Source organism: Ascidiella aspersa, chromosome 3 (assembly GCF_963924565.1).
Source record: "Ascidiella aspersa chromosome 3, kaAscAspe10.2, whole genome shotgun sequence".
In the NCBI taxonomy this organism is placed as follows: domain Eukaryota; kingdom Metazoa; phylum Chordata; class Ascidiacea; order Phlebobranchia; family Ascidiidae; genus Ascidiella; species Ascidiella aspersa.
This window is the reverse complement of record NC_139449.1, coordinates 35814131-35838935: the sequence shown is the minus strand read 5'-3', so window position 1 is coordinate 35838935 and position 24805 is coordinate 35814131. Positions and strand designations below refer to the sequence as shown.

At 36.5% G+C, this 24805-nt stretch overlaps 1 protein-coding gene, 1 non-coding gene and 1 pseudogene across 2 annotated transcripts in view; 2 read left to right on the top strand and 1 right to left on the bottom strand.

The window, feature by feature from the left end:
* LOC146162744 (A.superbus venom factor 1-like) overlaps window positions 1–24805 on the top strand; it is a 52694-nt gene that overhangs the window by 8592 nt on the left and 19297 nt on the right. The window contains exons 5-28 of the mRNA XM_083385287.1: window positions 1277–1364; window positions 2081–2272; window positions 3302–3347; window positions 4152–4355; window positions 6694–6815; window positions 6875–6935; window positions 7066–7154; window positions 8058–8161; window positions 8619–8706; window positions 8812–9006; window positions 9214–9280; window positions 10306–10466; window positions 10649–10769; window positions 11019–11187; window positions 12615–12719; window positions 13323–13411; window positions 14079–14317; window positions 14386–14632; window positions 14925–15070; window positions 15180–15909; window positions 17811–17968; window positions 20526–20652; window positions 21102–21311; window positions 21876–21960. Coding sequence (XP_083241413.1) covers window positions 1277–1364; window positions 2081–2272; window positions 3302–3347; window positions 4152–4355; window positions 6694–6815; window positions 6875–6935; window positions 7066–7154; window positions 8058–8161; window positions 8619–8706; window positions 8812–9006; window positions 9214–9280; window positions 10306–10466; window positions 10649–10769; window positions 11019–11187; window positions 12615–12719; window positions 13323–13411; window positions 14079–14317; window positions 14386–14632; window positions 14925–15070; window positions 15180–15909; window positions 17811–17968; window positions 20526–20652; window positions 21102–21311; window positions 21876–21960 — 3843 coding nt within the window. The remainder of the gene's footprint in view (window positions 1–1276; window positions 1365–2080; window positions 2273–3301; window positions 3348–4151; window positions 4356–6693; window positions 6816–6874; window positions 6936–7065; window positions 7155–8057; window positions 8162–8618; window positions 8707–8811; window positions 9007–9213; window positions 9281–10305; window positions 10467–10648; window positions 10770–11018; window positions 11188–12614; window positions 12720–13322; window positions 13412–14078; window positions 14318–14385; window positions 14633–14924; window positions 15071–15179; window positions 15910–17810; window positions 17969–20525; window positions 20653–21101; window positions 21312–21875; window positions 21961–24805) is intronic.
* On the bottom strand, window positions 4603–4677 carry Trnad-guc (transfer RNA aspartic acid (anticodon GUC)). The gene has a single exon. It is a non-coding gene; the product is annotated as a tRNA-Asp (tRNA).
* Window positions 22597–24514, top strand: LOC146162745 (uncharacterized; annotated as a pseudogene).

The window sequence follows — 24805 nt, the reverse complement described above, 5'->3', positions numbered from 1 at the left end:
TAACCTTGTTATGTCACGTGGCGTGACTTTGTACCATCTGTTTTTCTTCATTCACATAAAAAAATCCTGAAGGCGCCCAGGGGCGGATTTGAGGCAAAGTGGTGCGTTAACTAGCACGTTGGTTAGGAAAAAAACAATGTGCAGTATTTTACGGTACATTTTCCCTTCTTTTGGGTTTAAAGCTTAACTTTAACACGCAAATATTTTCTGTTGCTGTGTAACAATGAGGGCATTCAGAGTTCTGAGGTAATTAAAGAGTCAATACCGGTGGTAAAATCAAAACTACATTCTTAAAAACTACATTACAAATGATTAAATGGCATAGTCGCTTAATGTGTTTTTGCGTTTGTTCCCATTATGTATAACGGGTTTGTATATGGATATATATATTTGTTTCATAACAACTTAAAATAAATGGGTTTGAGTAAAAGTAAAAAGCAAAACAGTGTCAACTTGAGTTCAAAAACAAGGGGACCCACTAAATATTTTACAAAACCAGTTAACATTAAAAATCTTAAATAACATAATAAAGTCTCTTGGGCTGTGCACTCTGAAACGAGTCTGGTGAACAACTCATATAGGAGAAAAAAACTGTTTTATAAATAGGTCCGATATCCTTCGTATCCTTTTATCGATTAAGAGGGTACAACTTTATGGCTTTTTGAAACGTGCCTAGTGGCATCTTCGCATTGCGAACCCGATTCCCATCAAGTATTGTAGCGTCTATACTTGTGTGTCAGGACGGCCACAGTTAATTTTAAATCAATATTTTATTTACTTCTGATAACACAATAAAAGTATAGCGTAGCAGTTCGAAAACTTAGTAAAACAACCTGATACCGTTCCTGCATCACTCAAAATGGTACGAGGGCCGCAAACTGAAGTTAATATAACCAATGTAACTTGCGTCACATCAACCTTTCAATGTAAATTAAATTTAAACCAAATACCCGCTTTTTTTCGCGCCAAGCTTGATGACTGGTCGCCTTTCATTCAACTTTAATTACACATTTGCGCACAACTCTTAAAGTAATCACAGGTTTCTTAAGCTTACAAGTATTTGTTATTATTCCGTCGCAGTGTGACGTCATGTTGCGTGTATTTGAGATCCGATTTTTGTCCTGGCCAGCCACAAAGCGACCCGTTGCAAAAAACTATTGCCCACCCCTGCCCTAAATGCTCTTGGTGTACAATGTTATGCGTAATTGTTTCTCTATAACCGACACAAACATCACACAATCGTTGTGTGTAAATCTTGTTTGAAATTGTTTTGTAGGCCTGGTGAGAATGTAAAGATTGTGGTTGCTCTGCTAGATCAAGACTTGAAGGTTGACAACCTACATGAAGTCAACATTGTTGTCCGGGTAAGACGAAAGTGTAAATTACTTTTAGGGTCATGGAGAGAATTCGAGTTATAACTAGGGCGATTTAAAACTTTAAATTTTGACAAAACATTTACCTATTAGAAATACATTGATTGAAACAACATATTGTTGTTTGAAGTACTGCATTAGTGTCTTGGCGTCGTTAAACACACTAAATTATTTGATGTTCTACTGGCTTACCCGTCGTACACAAGTCACTTATTTTTGGCGGTTCATGCAAAATTATATTTTTGTCATTTCGAAACGACAAACGACTATAAACATGCCAAAAAATATAAGACGCTGTTTATTTTAGAAATATGTGGCGTAAACCGATGAAATGCAACGTAAAAATAATTGCACAAAATTAACAAAGACTTATAGTTATTGAAAAATAGTATGATTGCAGATCGCAAGAGAAAAAAGAAAGCAAATACTGTTCAATACATTTGTTCTAATTATAATGCAAAAACAGATAAACGACTATACTACAAAAAGTTAAACTTGAAAGACAATTTAAAAAAGCTGACTAAAGTTTTTTTTTAATTGTGTAAACGATTTATTTGCGTTTTTAATGGATTTTGACTTAAAATAATTTTGACGAATTTGACCTAACGTGCAAATATTGACAAAACTTTGACTATTTTTCAAAGGTCCAAAAATGATTACCCTGGTAATAAACAGAATCGTGTAAGTTTACCGGCTTTATTTGGCAGACCCCAGCTGATTCTGGAAAGATTCGCGTTCAAAAAACGTCCAAAAAACTTTCTCCCCTGGAATACATTGAGGACTCTTTTCAACTTGGGTCCGCGCCACTCTTGGGAGTTTGGTTCGTCGAGGCTTCGGTTCCGGTAAGCTGCAGCTTTGGTATATACGTTGTTGCCCACTTTACTTTCGTTCAGCGCCTCGTTTTCCAAAATAAATTCTGTTGGATATAACTCAAGCGACTGGTGTCACAAAACTTATACCTTTACCAGTCCGAAACTTTAGTACTACCAGTACGGAACTTTAGTACGTTTTACCCGTTTTTTTAAATAATTTAGTTTCAGGTGTCTAAATACTAGAAAATCTCTCAAACGATTATTTGGCCGTCAACAAAATATTTTTGAAGTATTAAAATAAACATGACATCGAGAGTACAACGATCGTGGTAAACCACATCTGGCTAAACTAAGTGATTTAATTAATCGTCTAATGGCCCATATTTGCCAAAGGCACCATGTTAAATATAATTATATCGAAAATGCGTAAATATTTATTTTGTCAAAGCACACCCCCTTCTTTATTTAAAAGTTTTGCCTTTAGGTATTTTTTTACTCTTGGCCCGGCATTTTGCTCGATGTCGATAGGTTAGGCACAGTAAACGAATTATCTAATATATTATAACTTGGTACTTATTACATTTGGTCCGTGTTGCCCATTACTCTCTGCGGACTTGCGTTTATCTGATTATCGGCCTACATTTAATGAAACAATTTATAGAAATCGTCTTGGCGTAATGCGAATTCTTTGTTATAGTATATTTCGGAGTTATAGTATATTTAAGCGCATACAGAAGTAGGTAGCATTGAAAACGTTTCCAATAAGTCTTTATACATTTCTATATAATGCAAAGGCACCATTGCCTTTAAAATGAATAAAGAGTACATTGAAACGTTCAAAATACTACTTATTTTGGAGCATAATGGTTGGAGGTTGTAGTAGGACGTAATAGGAATACCAAAGGCCATATAGAAGTAGGTATCATTTTGTACATAGCTATGTTGAAAATGAATAAAGAGTTATTCGAAACGTTTAAAATGATACCTACTACTGTATTATTACGTCTTATTACCTATTTTGTGTGGACTTTAATATACTGTATTTACTGCGGTCCGCCTATACTGCTTTGGTTGGAGACCTCTGCCTTTAGGATTTTTGTAAATATTGTTTTACAGTCAATCGGAATTAAAGAAGAAGTTTCGTTTTTGGTTAAAAGATACGGTACGTTTATAAACAGTAATCGAATAGAATTATAGTGAAATCGTCGTAAAGGTCGTATTTTTTTATTTGATTGGCGTTACCCTTTTTCCAACCCATAAGCATCTACTATAATATTTTGATTTGTCAGTTTTTTTCATGTCACCTCTTTGTAGGGCTTGTTGCTTTGTTGCACATAGAAGCTATACACCCTATTTGAATGTTTAGTACAAATCAGTGTTGTAAACAAGTCATTTTTTCATTTTAAATTGACTTAAGTCCCAGTCAAGTCATTTGTAAAACAACTTAAGTCCAAGTCAAGTGTTTTTGAATAAATAACAAGTCAAGTCCCAGTCAAGTCATAATTAGAGCAAGTCAACTTTAAGTCATGTCCTCGTTAAAAAATAAAATTTTATTAAAATTTAGAAATTTGTATGATTATGAGCAATAACTGAACTAAAAAATAAGAAAAAACGCAACATATAGCAAGCAATTTGCTTTATGTGCTACAATTTGGATAAATAGCTCAATTTTATAAAAAAATATTTGAAAAAAACGCTTTATTTTAACCCAAGTCATTTGTCCAAATGACTTAAATCAAGTCAAGTCATTTTTCCCAAATGACTTAAGTCAAGTCAAGTCGTTTGAAAACAGTGACTTAAGTGCACTTTGACTTAAGTCATTACAACACTGGTACAAACTGAAAGGGAACATTAAACTGGAGTTCCTTGACACGTTAAAGTGTCTTATTTTTTCGTATAGGCTATCTTGCTATTTGAATTATGACCTACTTAAAAACTATACGTTTTTTTTTCTGTATCTTGCAAGTTCTTCCGACATTCAACGTTCGTGTTGATTTGGATCAGCATTACATACTTAACAACAGTTACGACATAAACGGTACGATCCACGCCGAATACAGTTACGGAAGGAAGGTTTACGGACAATACTTTATCTTTGTGACCCTGGTGCGACCTGGCCACGAACCTTTGGAAGTATACAAGAAACCCAGCAGCTTTATTAAAAAGGTATGGATTTAAATTAAAGTCACACAAACACGCAATAGAACCAATGAAGCTGGTGCCCTTAAATAATCTTAATGGACATTGAAAGACACACACAAACATATGTGTTTAATAACATCTGTGATCTAGCCCTTCGGAAGTTGCTTTATGACCAACGATTACGGCTTCCGTATCAATAGTACACCGAAAAGCAATCGCAGACTCGCCGAATCTGTCGATCAATGATGCAAGCAGAGCAAGCCAGAAAAACAACTGGCCTGCAGTGAGGTTCGAACTCACGACCTCCGGTCAAGACGGGACCGTCGCTCTACCAACTGAGCTATGCAGGCTCAGAGAGGAGCGAGTCGAGAAACAACCATGCGCCAATACTTGCACATTATGTTAGTACAAGCAACTTGACACTGGGGGATCATCAGTCCGTATCAATCAATGAAAGACACACACAAACATATGTGTTTAATAACATCTGTCATCTAGCCCCTCGGAATTATCCCCATTTCTTAAGATAATTGCGTAATTGAAAAACAGTTAATAGAAATAAAAACATGTCGAAAGATCAGCGCTGAAGTAAACTGATTTAAACCCGAAAATCAAACGCAAAACGCTGTTTCTCGTCACTTGTTAGGTCGTAAACGCAAGATATTTTTTCTCTTTCGCTTTTCGCTATTCGTTCAGGTTGGCTGGTTAGCAAGAGTGTATTCGACAAATGACAACGCTATGCCATCCCTTCTTCATTTTTCTCTCTCTAATAACATCGAGTTAGGCCAGGGGTGTCAAACACGCGGCAAGCGTGCCAAATGTAGCACGCGACATAATAAAAAAAGGAACGCAAGACTCAAGAAATAGTAATTGCCATTGTTTATTTACAGTGTAATACCATCGCGGCAATCACGAATTATACTGTATAGTGGAGTAGAATTCACATAATTCTGTAACTTGGCGTAAAGAAGCAAGAAGCAAACGTCAGCTCCCGAATGAAGCTTTGGACGCACCGCTACACACAGCTTAAGTCCAATCTTCCGGGTTTGGCTAAACACAAACGTTTTATTTGTAAAAAGCGCTTTTAATATTAGAACGAATAAGTTACTAAACTTTGGGCACGGGAAGAGGTTATAAGATAAAAATTGGCACGCTGGTCTGCTTGAGTTAGACACCACTGAGGCTATTGTTTCTTGCTGTTACGCTACTATCCGATGTTGGTGTAACAACGGCTGTTTTTTATTCTCTTTAAGAATGGTCTAACTGTGACTGACGCCTTTTTATGTATTGTTGTTACCGAAATATTATTACCTATGAGCATATCCTAAGACCACGTGTTTAGTGTGCAATTAATACAACTTATTTCTCTCAAACGCATCTTATATTTTAGCTGACTTGGCACACTGCTCGGCGCAGATGTTGCGCTAATCGTGGCATGATGACACCCGGGAAAACCGTTCTTCGTTTACTACTTGTGGGGCGGCAAAATGCGTGCTTGTAATTTAGCCTAGTCCCGTACATGGAACTTAGAAAACTGCGCTGCTGATAGATAGTCGAATCCAGGGGTTGTTAAACGTTTTTTTACCGCGAACCCCTAAAAAATGTTTTGCTTCGCATGGACCAGTGTAGGCAAGAAATTTTTAAATATGACGTCATAAAGTTACGTCATAATACAAACAGACTTTAGAAATTCGCTGTTTTCTGTCCTAAATATGTGAAATGAAATAAAGTATAAATATATTCCGTGCAAAAACGTTTTATTTTTAATACAGCCTACCTTTTTTTGTTGAAAAATTGATTGCCTAAATATACGCTAATAGTTGAATTAGGCCTTCATGGTCCCGCTAAAACTAGTCCACGTACCTCCAAGGGGTCCATGGACCAGTTTGAGAACCCCTGGTCTAATCTGTTTCCTCGTTCACTAACGTGAGATGGAAAGTAGGGGAATTTCCTAAGTTGAAATTTGGGAAACCCCTTTTTAAGTTTTAGGATACGCTCTTGGCCGAGGCCGTAAGTTTGAACCTCACAACACCCTATATTTTTAGCTTAGCTTTGGTTGCATTATAGAAGGACTTTTTTGTGTGATCCCGGCACCTCTTTCGAGATAAAAAAAAAAACCTTTTGTTGTATTAATGTTGTGGTTTATGCTTTTTTTACCTAATTTTACTAGCCTATAGTAATAATTCTTACTTTGCCATATGGTGGTAGGCACACTTTGTGGTTCCGCAATCACACATTTTTCGTAACTAAAAAATTTAAGTTCTTATGGTTCAAAGAATAAAAATTGGTTAAAACCCAAAAATTCGTAAAAAAGTTGGAAAAAAAATTGTAAAAACGTATAAGAGCGACTGGTGTTTTTTTAACAGGGGATGAATCAATTTTTGAGTCAGGACGATCCAGGGCCTTACACTTCACCGGCTCTCCATACGTCATCAAAACAGATCGTAGCTCTAAATACTTTGTACCCGGGATTATTTACGACGTAAAGGTAAACAGGTAATATTTACAGGTTTGGTTTGAAAAAAAAACTATTTATTTATTTTTCAGATTGACGTGCGCGATGCTGTTACATTGAAACCCGTTCCTCGTTTATCAGTTAATATCATAGGTATGGGAGTTTTTGTAAGTGTGTAACCCATTGCTATCCTACAGTATTCTTTAAGTAAACTGCCTGTTTAGGAACCTAAATATATGCGACAATAAAAGTTAAAAAAAACTTATCAAGACTGTATTTACAGCAGGAGAAGTTTATGCAGATCGTACAGACGATCGTGGGCAAATTCTCTGGCCAGTCAAAACTGCTAATCTAGATCAACTTGAAATTACGGTACAGCAAATTTTGATTTTTTTTATTAGAATTATAAAGTAAGAAAGTAACATTATAGACGCCTACTGCCATCCAGCAGTTGAAAAAGTCACATACTCCCCCCCCCCCACACACACAAAAAAAAAAAAAAAATGTTTTTCTAGGCTTCCATAATAGTCATCCGCCAACGCTTAAACAAAAAGTGCATTTCGATTGAAGTTTCCACTTGTTCAAGAAAAACGGAATAAGTAACAGGATACACACATATATGACATGTGTTCAGCCCTTTCGAAGCTGCTTTTTGACCAACGATAACAGCTTCCGTATTATAAGTACCGGTACACTCTAAGCTATGGCAGACTCTTTTTACTCAATTATACAAACAAAGCAGGAAAACAACTAGCCTGTACTGAAGTTCAAACTAACGATCTCCGGCCAAACTGGAACCTCCGCTCTACCAACTGAGCTAGGTAGAGCGGTTTCGACTTACATAAATAAATTTAGTCCGAGTATTTAACCTTTGAACAGGATGTACATTCAAGTCACTTCTAGAGATAAAATTATTAGTTTATATATTTGGAAATTGAAAAAAATCGTGACTTATCTTAGCATTGACAGACAGTGGCACCTAAAAATGACTATACTAAAACGTTTTAGGCCTACCAGTGAAAGTTAATATGATTTACAGTTGGTTTGTAGTTTTTTATAGTTTAAAAACATTTTTGATGTAAATTTACCGTTTTCAAAAAGCATACATATTTTTCTCTGTACAAAATACTCCGCATTTTTCCATGATTTCCAGCATTCTGTTACGTTCCTTGCGAAGTGTGCATTAGCCTAAACAACTAAACTGATTAGTCGCGTTGATTCCAAGGCTTTCAACACCTGTCAAGTCAAACATGTTAATTGAGACATACACTGCAGATTAATACAGCGGACTCCCGCATCAGCGATATGGATCAAGCCACAGCTATTTTGAATGTCCAACCTCTTACGGGTGCCGCACACATTTCCATTTCTGTTCTAACGTGAGTTTATTAAATAACTCTTTAGTAAACCATATCGATTTCTTTTTTTAATCAAGGGATAACTGTTATGTAAAAATTAAAACAACGGTTTGTAAACGTAAATTTATCTTCATGAAGCCACCAATGATGTAAAGCATCATATTGTTGCATTTTAAATAGTTAGATATTATATTAGTCAATAACAAATAACTTTTCATAAATATAAAGCATCCTTAATCCAGATGAATTTATCGCATGTAGTTAAAAATAGCACAGAAAAGTAATTATATAAGTTTTTCACCTGATTAACATCACCAATTAATCAGGATAAATGCTCAAGCATGTTGTTGCCACCTCCACAAATCTGTCATGCACAAAATAAAGTTAAGGACAAATAACATACAATTAAGTAAAGTTAAAAGTCTTTTTAGACAGACGTTTAAAATAGCACAATTTTATTCAAACTGCATTTGTGCAGTGGTCGCAATCGTGTCGGCGACATGCTCAACGTTAAGTTTCGTTTCGAACCCGATCTTCCGTCGTCTGCAGGGGATGTGAGATACTTTGTAAGTCGAATTTAAGGTTTGCATTGATTAACTGCTATATATGAATACGTTATTGCGCTCAGTGAAATACGTTTTGGTAAAGGCATTACTGGTTGTGTTTAATAGGTGGTTTCACGAGGTCAAGTCGTGTCCCAAGGCATCGTCGAATACCAGGCTAACCGTCAAAAGGAACTTCCTGGACACATTGAGATAAATCAACAGATGATTCCATCTGCCCGCCTGGTAGCCTATTATATGCGCGGGAATAGAGTTGTTGCTAACTCGGTCTGGTTTAACGTGGAAAACCGATGCGCCGGAAAGGTTTGTTTCAAGTAGCATCGCAGGAAATAATGCCGTCTGTAATGTTTTTAAATAAATATTTAAAAAATAAATCTTTAAACAATTAACACAAAAGAAACATGTGCACAAAGTACGCAAGTGTTATATGTTTGATCGACGGATTATATAATTGTTTGGTTATAAAGTTCATATGATGTTTATTAAGTTGTTTTTACTGGCCTTGTTTAGGAACTGAGTGTCACCCTCTCGAACAATGTTTTCAAGCCACAGACCAAAATTTCCATTGAAGTCACAGGTGAATTGTTTGTGTTGTTTCTATTATGCATCAAAAATCGACACACAACTTATGAGTGGTGCAATAAGAACGGTTAAAAATACCTGGCAAGGAACTAGGTACGAATTTACTTTTTTCATCGACATCACAAATTGCATCATAACTAGAGAAAGTTTTTATCGACTTTTTTCGTAGCATAGAAAAGCTTTGGGGGGCTATGGAAATTTATAAAGATGAAGTCAAAAAGTAAACTTTCTGCTTTAATGAAACTTGTGCGCAAATCTTTCGTGCAACTGAAGTTTGATCTTAGAACGATATGTATTGCGTTTATTTAGTACAAATTGACAAAAGATTTATTACACGGCCGTTGTTCGGACATTACTCGCAATAATCTTCATCACTATTCGAAATAAATGTCTTCATCACTATTCGAAATAAATGGGTTAACTAATTTCACACAAAATATGTAACACCTTTTAAGCAGTGTTCCTTCTCAGGTGCGCAACTTCACAATTGTAGCCACACCAGACAATTTGCTTAGCAAAATTTGCCTGTTGCGCATTTACATCATTCCTAAATTAAAACTAAAAAGTCTCATTTTTTTGCCAGAACGGTTTTAAGCATTTCGCATAGGCCATTTTTACATTGAAGCTTGTAGCTAAACTCAATTAATCAAATTGTAAGATCCTGCCTCTGCTTCTTATGGTAAAAAATCTGACTAACACTTTAGTTGTAAAACTGTGACCGTTCAGCCCACAGGCCACAGTGGTAGAGCAGCAAGTTGTGAAAACATAATTCTCGTTAACTTGACCCGGTCCAAAAGTATGACGTCACAATGCACAATTTTACTCACCATAGAACGTGAAATTTTGGGTGGATTTTTATTTTTAAAGGTCAACCGGTCCGCAAATTTTTTTTTCAAAATTTTACCGGTCCGTACACTACAAAGATTAAGAACCACTTATCAAGCCCATAAGAAATTGTTTTAACCCAACGAAACGACAAATCACTGGTGCAAGTTTCCTTTCTATTAAACATGTTTGTAGGCAACCCGTCAGCGGTTTTCCACATGTCAGCGGTTGACCGCGCAGCTTATTTTGTGTACAATGATAGTCGGCTGACTCGCGATGAACTGTGGGACAAGATGGCGTCTTACGATCCCGCTTGCTCAAGAGAGGGTGGCAGTACGAGCAAGAATGTTTTTGAGGTTATTTTTACATTAATAATTATTATCTTTGGCAATTTTGGAAGTAAGCAACACAATATTAATGTTGTAATATACTGTTCTAATGTCATTCATTATTATTTTCCCGAGTGGCGGCGTCAAATTCTTATTTTCGCAATGAGATAAAGAAACTTTTCCGTTACCTAACCATTTGCAATTTACAGGAAGCGGGTTTGTTCGTGACAAGTAATTCTCTGGCACCAACATGGTACCGGTCTCCAGTTTGTCAACAGGAACCAATTCGTCGCAAGCGCCAAGTTTTACAAGAGGATGTAATTCAAATTGGTAAGTGCGAGCTGAACATAAGGGATGGTAATTTATTTTATGGTGAGTCAAGCAGAATTTAACTTAAATTAGGTGGTGTAAATCTAAAGAAAACTACATATTTATAACTCACGGTTTATAACACGCTGGTGATATGCTAAATTTGTGATGCCGAGAAAACTTTTAAGGCCCAGCTCGCCTAACTCAAGTCATCGTACTATTTATTCGTGCTTACTTTACTGCCTGATTTCCAACGTTGATACTTATCAGAACGAGAACAATTCCTAAGTAGCTGCGCCCAAAACGGAATGATACCAACCTTGACTAACGAAACGTGTGCGGATCGAGGAGAGATAGTGTTCAGAAATGAAGCGGATCAAGAATGCGTCAACCGTTTCATCGCTGCTTGCCTAAACGCTGTGGAGGAAGAATCAAGCCTGTAAGTAGAATCGGCAATCGTAACAGTCAAGTATCTGTCCCTGTTTTGTACCACTTAAGATTATCCAACCAACTTGTTTGATTAACAATATTTGAATACTATCCATTATTTAATTGATATGTTATAATTTTTTAGCTTAAACTAGTGAATTTTAACAGTTCCAATACAGGTAATCTAGGTTTCCTACAATTTTGACAATAATAATTAGATATGAGACACTCAAAATACTTTTATCAACCTTCCAATGGTATGGAATATACGGTGCAGATTGACGCCAAATAGACCGGTAAATTTGGGTGAAAAAAGTCCCAAACCCCCTCAAACTATTTGCAATAGAAATATTTTCACAGAAACACTAGGACGCATGGAATATATCGGAAACGATTAAAATACAGCAAATCACTATAGTGGGTAACAAATGTTTGGTATACGGTATTGGATTTCCCTGAGAAAATGAAATCCGGTGGAACTTTACAGCCTGTTATGACAGACATACGAGCACGGCACAAAACCTTTCTGCAAGACTACAGCATAACAACTGTAACATGTACACGTATAAAACAATGTTTGTAGTTTCTATTGCATGTGGTCAGTGCAAGCGATGTTATCCAAGAATAAACGTTTAACGATAATCTCAGTGGTAGTGATTTATAAAAATATACATTAATCTTGCCATAATATTTACTTTCAACGTTGGGTATAACCAGTGGCAATCGATTATTTTATTTATTTTATTTTACATTGTTGAAACTACGACGTCATGTGTTGTATCTTTAAGGTACAAAAATTATTGTTATGTTGTTGTTTAGCTAACACATGTGGCCCCTTCGTAGTTTCTACGCTAAAATACAAATTTTATTTTATTTATAACATTTTTTTTAATAACACCACATTGGAATAATCGATTTGGTCAACTCAACTTTTATTCTCTCTTAATATCAGACCAATCTGAAGTGTCTCGGCATTTTGACTTTTAAAGCCCATAAACATATGGATGGCGTCATTATGACGTCTTATAGACACGATATTTTTTCTGGGGACTTTTTTTGAGTTTCTGGCACCTATCTTGTCATGAAATAAAAAAACCTTCTCTTTCAATTATAGCTTGATGTACGCCTACCATATTTTCATAGCCCGAAAAGGACACCAAAAGGCTAAATTTTTAAAGCGATTTTACCATGTTAAGCTAACATTAAACCAGTAAATAATGCGGAAAAAATATACCTGTCAAGTCTTTATTAATTACTCTAACATAATAAATTTGTCATTATGGTCATGGAGTATTCCAAACTTAACAGCGTAAACAACACAATAGGCTAATGGACGAGAGGTCAGTTAATATTAGATATTCTGCGGCTCTGCGTAGACAATCTTATAAAAACGTTCGCTTTTCAGGCGATTATTGAAAAGTTGTTGTTTTATTCCAGCACTGGCGGAAGGTCGAATATGGGACACAATGTACTTATTTCTAGAGCCGAGAACAATGAACGAACCGATTTTAATGAAAATTGGATTTGGGAAACCGAACATTTGTGAGTAAAGAGTACACGATGTATAATTTTGCAGTGTTTATCCTTTACATTAGAAACCCTAAATTTTGAATCTGATGAGTTTAATGTTTTCGTTATTTGGCATGATTTGATCATTGTCAGGTATAAACCAGTGTTTTCTGTACATGATAGACAGCGATTATCAGCCCAAAACACAAAAATTAATGTTTAAAAAGAGAAGCGCCATGCTTGAGGGATTCACAATTATTATTTATTACTTCGTATTTGGAGTTTGTTGAACAAAAAAATGTGTAAACAACCAACACATCTGGATTGCACAGCAATTTCGTATAATTAAGACACTAAAACCGACTAGGGTAGTATTTAACCTCGGGCTAACCAGGGTGACGTGATAGACTCACTGGCCAACCATCTGGTCAGTTCGTTTTGTTTATTAAACTTTTTAAACAAAAAAAACATTTCAATATACTGCGTTTATCGTAACTTTTCCAAATTATTGTATACCAATCACCTGTTATAGTTGTTAATGATAAAAATTTAGCAGTTTAATTTATTTAGATAAAACGACACGGCGTATAGTGTTGTCAGCTGGTCACTTAAGCTTTAATCACATTACTTTATCAGAGGACAAAATGGGAGGTATTCCTGGGAGACTACTGTGCCCGGAAGTATAAGCACTTTCGATTTTACGACTTTCAGTTACAGCAACCACGGTATGTATTAATTACAATATTAAAAAGCTAAGTCACTGGCCCAAGTACATCGTTGAAAAAGATCGCAAATAAAACAGTACACAACGGGCTACACTGCCTTGACTGTTGGATAGTATAACTAGTATAAAATCAATAACCTAGTAAAAATACATTTAAAGTTTCATACTTTATAATAAATAGGGCGACTATTTTTTGACTTGTCAAAAAAGTCAAAACTTTGTCAAAATTTACACGTTAGGTCAAAATTTGTCAAAAAATTGTAAAGTCAAAATCAAATATAAATGCACATAAATCGTTTACAAAATTAAAAAAATATATATAGTCAGCTTTTTGAAAATCGTCGTTCAGTTGTTTTGAAATTTATCTTTCAATTTTATCAAAAAAATTTAGTTTTGATTTATGTTGAAAGTCATTTTAACCGTAATATATCTTTATTAGAGCAATATACGGTATTTAAAACGCGTGATTAACGACGTATATCTCATTTAAATCAATGTATTTCTAGCAGGTCTAAATTTTGTCAAAATAAAATTATATTTAGGTTAAAATTTGTTAAAATAAAATTTGTCAAAATTTTAATTTTTCAGGTCAAATTTTTTCTTTTTATGCTTTGGCTGTAGTAATTAGGTTAAAGTTGCTGGTTTTTATAAACTGCTAAATGTATTAGGTTTTTGCATCGCCAAGCCGAAAAAGGTGACGATTTTTCGAAATTTGTTCATTCAACTTTACCTACCTTACTCTTTGCGACTCCTGGAACAAGCTACATTGCGATATTCCGTGTTTAATTACGGTCAAGGCAATCAACATGTGAGTATTTATGATGCAATTGTCGAGACTACTAGCGACACTTGCCTCACAGTATTTTTGGCAACCTTTCCCGCTTTGGACTTAAAACTAGTGGTGAAGGTATGAAAGAGAAACGCTCTAAATTTTGCGTTTTCGTTAACGGTGAGTCGATGTTCGTTAATGGTGAGTCGATGTTCGTTAATGGTGAGTCGATGTTCGTTAATGGTGAGTCGATGTTCGTTAACGGTGAGTCGATGTTCGTTAATGGTGAGTCGATGTTCGTTAATGGTGAGTCGATGTTCGTTAATGGTGAGTCGATGTTCGTTAATGGTGAGTCGATGTTCGTTAACGGTGAGTCGATGTTCGTTAATGGTGAGTCGATGTTCGTTAATGGTGAGTCGATGTTCGTTAATGGTGAGTCGATGTTCGTTAATGGTGAGTCGATGTTCGTTATGGTGAGTCGATGTTCGTTAATGGTGAGTCGATGTTCGTTAATGGTGAGTCGATGTTCGTTAACGGTGAGTCGATGTTCGTTAATGGTGAGTCGATGTTCGTTAACGGTGAGTCGATGTTCGTTAATGGTGAGTCGATGTTCGTTAATGGTGAGTCGATGTTCGTTAATGGTGAGTCGATGTTCGTTATGGTGAGTCGATGTTCGTTAATGGTGAGTCGATGTTCGTTAATGGTGAGTCGATGTTCGTTAATGGTGAGTCGATGTTCGTTAAAGGTGAGTCGATGATCGTTAACGGTGAGTCGATGTTCGTTAATGGTGAGTCGATGTTCGTTAATGGTGAGTCGATGTTCGTTAACGGTGAGTCGATGTTCGTTAATGGTGAGTCGATGTTCGTTAATGGTGAGTCGATGTTCGTTATGGTGAGTCGATGTTCGTTAATGGTGAGTCGATGTTCGTTAATGGTGAGTCGATGTTTGTTAATGGTGAGTCGATGTTCGTTAATGGTGAGTCGATGTTCGTTATGGTGAGTCGATGTTCGTTAATGGTGAGTCGATGTTCGTTAATGGTGAGTCGATGTTTGTTAATGGTGAGTCGATGTTCGTTAATGGTGAGTCGATGTTCGTTAATGGTGAGTCGATGTTCGTTAATGGTGAGTCGATGTTCGTTAATGGTGAGTCGATGTTCGTTAATGGTGAGTCGATGTTCGTTAATGGTGAGTCGATGTTCGTTAATGGTGAGTCGATGTTCGTTAATGGTGAGTCGATGTTCGTTAATGGTGAGTCGATGTTCGTTAATGGTGAGTCGATGTTCGTTAATGGTGAGTCGATGTTCGTTAATGGTGAGTCGATGTTCGTTAATGGTGAGTCGATGTTCGTTAATGGTGAGTCGATGTTTGTTAATGGTGAGTCGATGTTTGTTAATGGTGAGTCGATGTTCGTTAATGGTGAGTCGATGTTCGTTAATGGTGAGTCGATGTTCGTTAATGGTGAGTCGATGTTCGTTAATGGTGAGTCGATGTTCGTTAATGGTGAGTCGATGTTGGTTAATGGTGAGTCGATGTTCGTTAATGGTGAGTCGATGTTCGTTAATGGTGAGTCGATGTTCGTTAATCGTGAGTCGCTTTTCGTTAATGGTGAGTCGATGTTGGTTAACGGTGAGTCGATGTTCGTTAACGGTGAGTCGATGTTCGTTAATGGTGAGTCGATGTTCGTTAATGGTGAGTCGATGTTCGTTAATGGTGAGTCGATGTTCGTTAATGGTGAGTCGATGTTCGTTAATGGTGAAATGTTTTTTGTATAAATTTATCTTTCGAGGTCAAATCGCTGCGCCGATGTCATGGCTGAAATTCATAAAATAGTTTGGTATCGAATCGGCGATACTACCCCAGTATCGGACGAGTACATCGATACCTCACTGGCATAGGTTATCTACTCCGATCCGCTATTATCGGACATGTTTATTTAATGGTTCATTCAACGCGACTTTGACGTCATTAAGTTTATCGTTAGAAATTGCCTTAAATAAATATATATATTATGGTAATTTTCAAGTTTAAAACCAAGCTTTATCTTTGTGTTTAACGCGTTGGCTGCCTCACTTTGTTTGTTTAGGCCAGTGCTTCTCAACCCTTTTACGCGGCGACCCAAATGTTAAGCGTAAGTATGACGACTGAGCTTAGACCAATTGTTTTTTCTTGTAAGCGAAATAAAAACTAGCTTCTTGTAAAAACAAAAAAATAGGCATTAGCAAAAATTTCAAATTTTAATAATTATTCTATAAGACAGGGGCCGGCAACCTTTTTGTATTCGCGGGCGAAAACCAAACTCAAAAAGTTTTCTGCGGTCCGCACAAAATGTTAACTAAGAATTGTGCTATTAAAATGTTAGAACAATCGTGATTAAGGCGGGTCTTTAATTTTTTTTGCAAAAAATGTGTTTAATTACATTTAAGGAGACAGTCAAGGCACACCTGGCGAGCGCAGCGAGCGCGATTTTTTTTTTGGTATACCGGCATTTCTTTTAAATTTCTTCAAGATTTTATCACATTTCTGAGAATAAAAAATAAAATAATGTTACAAAATATTAGTCTGATATTTTTTTAAATTCGTTTTCCGTTTTTCCGCGACGCACTTCGCAACCTTCCACGGCGCAACGGTAAAGAAGCACTGATCTTGTTGAAAAAACAGCATCAAGACGTAAACAAACCGGACGTATTAAAAAAGATCATGCGCGCGAAGCGGGAAAAATTTTCGCACTTACCTATAGTTAAAATGCTCAAAAAGTATTTGAAATGGACTCGTGTCTATAGTTTGTCACAGAGGCGGCGGGCCGGATAAATTACATCGGCAGGCCGGATCCGGCCCGTGGCCATAGGTTGCCGATCCCTGTTCTAAGACATTATTTGTATTGCTTCCTTAATTTTCGTAATTGAAAAATTTTGCTCAGCACCAATCTCAATTGATATAAACATGTGAGCTACTGCGGTCGGCGACCCAACCAAATCAAACAGCGACCCAATTTTGGGTCGCGACCCATAGGTTGAGAAGCACTGGTTTAGGCGCTTATAGGCCTATAGTGAGAAACACTTGTATTTTTTTCTCAAATTGCAAATTTGGTCATTGAAGCCGTATTATAGGGATCCTATAAAGCAGTGTATCGAACCTTGTTTTTAGTTTTCAAAAGCGTACTCGACCAATTAATTTTTTCGACCCATTGTGACCCTCACGTTTAAAATCATTGACCCAAAGCGAATAAGAATTATAACAAAAATTGATTGACAACAACAAAATTACTCGTCCTAAGTAGTCTACATATTTGGTAATATAGTTTTTACTGTATATGTTATTATACGTGGATAATTATAACTAGTATTTGACATCCTTTTTTAACTAAATCAATTACATTACTTTAAGGTCGACGTCATAGTGGAGCATACTGATGAACTTTGTTCTCTTTTTACACCAAGTATGTGTAGTGAGTTAAAAATAACTTGGTGATAGCATATTGTATAGCATTTACTTTATCGTTCGCTAATTAGGTATTTTTTACTTGTTATACTCGATAGAGTGTTGCAGATACTTTTTCGTTTACGCAACTGGTGTTGTATTAAATTGTATAGCACATAGCTTTATTATTTTTTTTATAAACTCTTTTATTTAAGATACTGCGAGGCTCATCGCCACCTTAAACGTGCCAGGCAACTCAGCTGTTTCGTCGACTTTCAATGTTATACCTATTAAATTGCCAAAACGACCAGATGGTGCTTCAATTGTCATGAGGGCCGGGCCCGATTCTATTGGGAAGTTTATTAAGATCGAGGTAGTTTTTCGTTAGTTGTTTCAAATGCAAAGCAATTCAGCAATATTTATATACCTAATTTACACACATATATTGTTACAGCCTATTGAGTAGTAAGTGTGAGCAGCAACTCTTTTTTGATAAGCATACACTATTTTCCTGTGCGTATTACCAGCTGGTGTTCTCCAAAAATTTTTAGTTTAAACAAACTTACCACTACATGGCTGACATTAAATTGCATACGCCAATCGGACGAATGTCAACCAATGCACACTCGCCCGGACGAAATTACCCTCGCCAAAAACTCCGACAGTCTGCCAATTTCCGTTATACCCAATTTTTATTTTCATAATTTGGCATGCCGTATTAATTATTTGGGTGCGGCTACAATACCTAGTTCTTAAAAGGCAAATTAGCGTGTTTATTTACATGCACGGATGGACAAATTGCAGATTTTAACGCCACCAAGATGACTAAATTAACGATAATTTAAACTATTGATCAGTGTCGGACTCATTAATCATAACAAACGTTCTGGACAAAGTATTGAATATATTCATTTTGTACTACCGTAAAGGCCCGTTTACACTACAGCTGAACTGAGCGGAGCTGAGCTGCACAGGGCGTGAAATTATTTTCACTACAGCTGCAGTGAGCTGCGCTGGGCGTAAAAATCGCGACAAAACGTAACGTGTTTCTATAGCTGCACTGCGGGCTTGAGTTTAGCAAAGCGTGAAAATCGCTTCAAAGCGTAACTTCAAAATAGAATTTAACAATAGACACAATAGAATTTAAATGCAAATTACGCTTTGCTCAGCTCAGTGCAGCTGCAGTGTAAACGGGCCTTAATACTATAACACAATAAGTCTAAAAAGTCGACTTTTTAATCTATTTTTCAAGTTGGTTAAGAAATTCGCTCTGGATCTAGAAACAGGATTTGCCCCTCTTTACTGCATGCAGCAAGCCAGTCATACTTTGATTTTGAAAATAAAAAGTAGAGAGTTGGACAGAGCGAACTTGCCAACAATAAGTAAGCCATATTGACCGAGGGAGTGATCTTGACATGTTGCGAGTAGGGTTTTATCCACTGTCGTTTTTTTCCAAAAAAAAACACTATTATATAATTGCCTTTTGTTATGTCGTTTCCAAAGCGCAAAATCTCTCCTGACAAATATATTTTTTAACAAATGATCGAGACGGTCAGTGAAATAAGTATTTTGTACTCCACGAGACTTCCGATTCTTCATCGAAATGGTAAATACCTATAGGACGTTTTATCACGTGTATGCGTTTTGTCAATGTTTTATTGTAGTTGCGCAAGAGTGTATCGCAAAACAATTGGCCTTCCGTCGTTGATGTTAAACCCAATTAAGTTCTTACGGTTAAATATCTTAACACTTTAAGTGGGTCTGACAACGACAACCAACTCTTTTAGTGGATGTCAATCAACTCGCCCGCAGGGAATTGCACTTCACTTAATAAAAAGTTCTATGTTGATCATATCCTATAGGGCAGACCTGGGCAACATACGGCCCGCGGACCGGATCCGGCCAGCCAAGCAGTTTAATTATCCCTAAAATACACAGGCTGAGCGAAATCAAGGGCAAGTTGACGGATCTAGTGAAGACCCCGCCAAATTCGAATTTTAGCCTGTTTTAAATACAAAAACGGAAAGGGTTTTCGCGCTTCACGCGAATCTCTTCTGTCTTTCTCGTGTGTTCCACTTGATTTTTTGCCAATTTACATACAGATAGCGTACTCTTCACTGTGGCACTCTCTCCAACGAAAGTTTAACAAACTAAGCCTAATATTTATATATTATTTACGCGTCGAATTTGTTTCGTCTCTAAAATATGAACTGTTTTCTAAACTCTAAGATATACCGATTTACATTTTGTCAACCTAATTTATTTAATGCCATGTTGTGTTATTTATGTCGTCTTGGCAATATGGCCGATGTGCCGCAAGTAAGACGCTTTTTGTACGAAATTTTTACGCATTTTAATCCTAACTTTTGGGTCAACGCTACCCACAACTTGATAAACGCCAATATATCAAGCAATGTACACTTTTTGCCTGTGCTCTAGGCTTAACGTCCCCTTCTAAATCTAAATTAAAGTTTGCATTTTCAAACAAACATAGTCGCAATTTTTTGCGCGACGCGCGACGTTTTGCGGCCTTCTTTAAATTCGCCTTAAATTGCACTTTTTTGCACAACTCCAAACTAATTAACAAATTCGTTAGCTTATTCGTTTTAGTATATGGCGCCATATTGCGACTATTTCAGATTTTATTTTTGGCCCGGCCCGCCACAACGTTTTAAGTTTCTCATGCGGCCCGCGGCTAAAAATTATTACCTACCTGCTATAGGGCTTTGTTAAATTTGTGCAATTAGTTCTGCCTTGTATTTCAACTAAAGAGTTTTGCATAAACCCTTCATATATAACTGATGTGTTTCACCTGATGTCAACAAAACAAATGAATGACAGCCAAGACACTAATGCAGTACATAGACCATGTGGATTAACTCGATGTGTTTCTAAATGGTTAAAAGCAATAATTAAATCTTATTTCTTAGCCTCGAGGTCTTTTAAAGGAGAGTTCAAAGACGTTTATTTTACAACCTGACCAAAAGGTGTTCTTTACATTTGACATTTCAACTTCGTTTGAACCAAAATCTCGTACTTGTCATATTTACGCTTATGGTAGGTTTTGTTTATGTATTTTTTCTATTATGTTTTGAACATTTCTATAACTCTAACTTAACTGAGTGTCTAGGCTGGACTGTTAAAACAATTTGTGCTTTTTGCAGTGTTGTAAACAAGTCAATTTGAACTTATATAAGTCCCAGTCAAATCATTTGTAAAAAATAACTGAAATCCAAGTCAAATCTTTTGGAATAAAAAAGACAAATCTTTTGGAACAAATACTAAAAGATGCGCTCAATTTAAAATAAATGAAAAATACAAAAAAGATTTTTTTCAAAACCCAAATTACTTTTTTTATTTTGTCCAAAAGACTTACGTCAAGTCAAGTCACTAAAAACAGAGAATTAAGTGCACTTAAATCAAGTCATTGGCTTAAGTTTTTACACACCGCATTTTAACTCAAACATTTTTCCCCGCCAATAAATCATTTTCTATTTTTCAAATAGCAAGTTTAATGGGACCAGTTGCATTACCGGACCCAATCACGCAGACATTTAGCAACTTGCAGAATCTAATACATTCACCGGTAGGTTGCGGAGAGCAAAACATGATAAGTATAGCGCCATCCATTTACGTGTACAAATACAGAAAAGCAACAGGTCAAGTGGAAGATGGAAGCCCAGAGTTTATTCAAGTCGTCAATTATATTCAGGGAGGTACGAAAATATACAGGGGGGTTAATTTTTTAAGATTTTCTATGTGATTACAAGCAAATCAAATAAATAGGATAACAGTCGTTGATGGGATAGCAATAATTCAAAAAATTAACATGTAGCCTACATATAACAGTTACGATTTTTAATATTTATTTGAGATTTAGAGTTTAATGTTAGTTGGTACAAGTTGTAACGCGAAATCAGAGCGTTATTTAAATAAACACAGACTTTTAATTAACTACCGTTATATTAAAAATTTTGTTTGCATATCAAATAGAGTAACACAGTAGGATAACTTAATTTGGTATGGGTTTGGAAAGAGATACAAGTATAGGAAAAGTATTTTTTAATTCACAGCATCTTGTATTGTACTATTTGCATGCTGCATTCCCATTCCTGTTTAAAATGATATTGTGACTGTACCTTTTGTTTTTGTGTAAAAAAACTCTGAAAGTTGCCTTACCATATGTCTTCCGGTATAGCACTCGAGGCCCGAACTAAAAACGAACCAAAGTATTTAAATTCTTGCAATTACCTAAAATAAAATACGAAATTGTTGTTCAGGTTACGTTATTGAACTCAAGTGGCGCTCGGATCAAGTGCAAAAAAGAGCTTGGGCAGTATGGAACACTCATCCTCCGAGTTTATGGTAAGTTTTTTTCTTACGGCTGATTATAATCGCGACCGGGTCTGGGGCTTCGAATACTTTTATCCTAAAATTTAGGATATTACGCTGAATGGTGTTACTACAGTAGGTTTTAAATAGTAGGGGAAATGTGGGTAAAGCGGGCTACCGGGGCAAAGTGGAATTTCGCTATATTTTATTTAAATAATGCGCTACCAAGCGCATATTATAATGTGTAATGAAGCGTGTCAATGACTCAATGCGCGTCTCGGACGCCATTACAGTTTCAAGTTTTCGAAGAAACGAAGTGCTGAGCTTTGAAAGTTGATTTTTGGATGCCTTGATCTAAGGTAAGGGTTTTAAATAAATTAACGTATTAACTGCTACCTGTTGTAGCACATGCAGATAATTATGTGTGTTGGTTCAGATAATTCTGTGTGTTGGTAACCAGTACCTAGGTCACGCTAGGTGCATAAAGTAAAGTAATGGCAATTTGAATTTTTTAGCAAAATTTTTATTACAATGTTTTTGTAAGCACATTATTGCACAGGGGTAAAGTGGGCCCAGATGGTCCACTTTTCCCAAATTTTAATATTGGGAAAACTGTGGATTTTCCCCTTGGATCATTTATACTTTTTTGATTTTATGGTTTGTTCAGAAATGCCACGCAACTACCAAAGAAAAACCAACCAACAGAATTGGAATGAGCATAACATGAATAATGCAATTAGGGCTGTGCAATCGAAAACCATGGGCTACGCTTCAAGTAAGACAATTAATGTACCCAAAACAACCCTAATCCGAAGAGTAAAAGGAACAAATGTGGCAGCGGTTGATAATAAATTATATTGACGTTTTCGATCAACGTTTACGAAATCACAAGAAGCCGAATTGGTCCAGCATGTCCTGATTCTTGAAAGTAGATTGTTTGGGATCACCCGAGTTGATTTAAAGAAAATGGCTTTTGATCTAGTTACAGAAAACAACATTCCCAATGTTTGGGATCACTTCAACAAAGAGAGTGGTCTTGCTAGCGAGGACTGGCTATAGGGTTTTCTACAACGGAACCCCACGTTAAGTTTGCGCACACCTGAAGAGATTTTTCAGTATTTTACAAAATCTAATTGGTGTATCCCATTATCAATCACACCAAATTTTTAATGTAGATGAAACTGGTATCACAACAGTGCAAACAAAAAAGTCGAAAATATTTTCTCTAAAAGGTAAAATGCAAGTTGGAACATTAACATCTGGAGAAAGGGGCGTACTCTGCACAGCAGTTATATGCATGTCTGCAGGAGGCAACTATGTCCCGCCGTTTATAATATTTCCCCGCCAAGGAATGAAGCCCTAATTGTATGAGTGATATCTTCTCTCACCAGAGATCTTGTTAGTTTTGGCAGAAGTGCCAACTCGAAGATCACTTAACAAGTGCTCATCTGTGAGCTGGTTCCTGAATTTTTTTAGCTCAACGTCTTCCTTATAACGGTACCCGTCCCCTGGAACAGCATTTGCCTGTCTTCCATCAGGCTGGTGCAAATAGATATTTTTACATCGTGGTTTAAGCATTTCCTATCGTTCAGTAAGCCATCAGAAGAGGACCCTCTATTGCTAAATTTGGATGGACACATGACTCATACAAAAATTCTGCAATTTATTGAAATGGCAATATTAAATCACGTGTCGGTCTTATGCCTGCCTTCTAATTGCAGTAATAAACTGCAGCCTTTGTTCTTTTATGGGGCCATTGAATGCCTATTACTCCAAGGAAATTGAAAATTTCTTCGCACCTATCCAGGTTGGGTTGTGACACAGTTTCAAATTGGAGAAATGTTTGGAAACGCTTATCTCAGAGCAGGGACGCCTACCAATGCTGTAAATGGCTTAAAAAATGTGGGATATATCCTTTCAATCCGGATGTTTTTATTGATGCTGACTATGCTACAGCTGAAACCACAGATATTACCCTACCGCTATCTGTTAGTAATCATAATACCAACAGCAACGATATTCCCTCAATCTCACATGAAGTAGATTCAGGCTTCGCACATCAAAGGCCAGTAGATATCTTTCCACTCCCAAAGGCATATCAAGAAAAAACAGAAATTCGAAAATCACGCAAAGGAGGATGTGCCACCGTGCTTACAAGTTCTTCATACAAGAACACTTTGGCAGCTTCTAAGTCGCCCGTATCTAAGCAGTTATTCATGAGAAGAGAAAAGAAAAATGTAAAGACTGCATCCAAGCAGGTTATAAAACGAAGGAAGCAAGCTTTGTGCAAACGTGCTTTAACAGAAGACCAAGAGTGTTTTTACTGCAACGAATTGTATTCTCTTTCTTGTACTGGTGATGGGTGGATCCAGTATTCCCAATGTAAACGATGGGCACATGAAGCATGCAATGGATGGAGTAAAGAGGATGGCAACTTTGTGTGCGAATTTTGTTTGTAAATTGTGAATTGTGTAGTCAAAGATGTCAAATTAACTGTGTTCTGTATATAAATAAAAGTTCGTGTAAAACGTTTCTTTTGGTGTAGCTATAGTCTATATTTTGGTCAAATAGCGTTTTAAAATATTGTCCTAGACCAGGGGCGTGCAACTGTTTATCGCAGCGGGCTATAATGTATAACTATGATGGTGGTGCGGGCCGGACAATCGAACAACAGATATATTTTTTTAAACAATTTTTTTATTGGAAAACTGCGTAGAATCAAGTTACTCATTAAGCGATTAATGAGATGTGTGATATCTTCTCTCACCAGAGATCTTGTTAGTTTTGGCAGAAGTGCCAACTCGAAGATCACTTAACAAGTGCACATCTGTGAGCTGGTTCCTGAATTTTGTCTTGAACAGGCTTTCCTTTTTCGGCA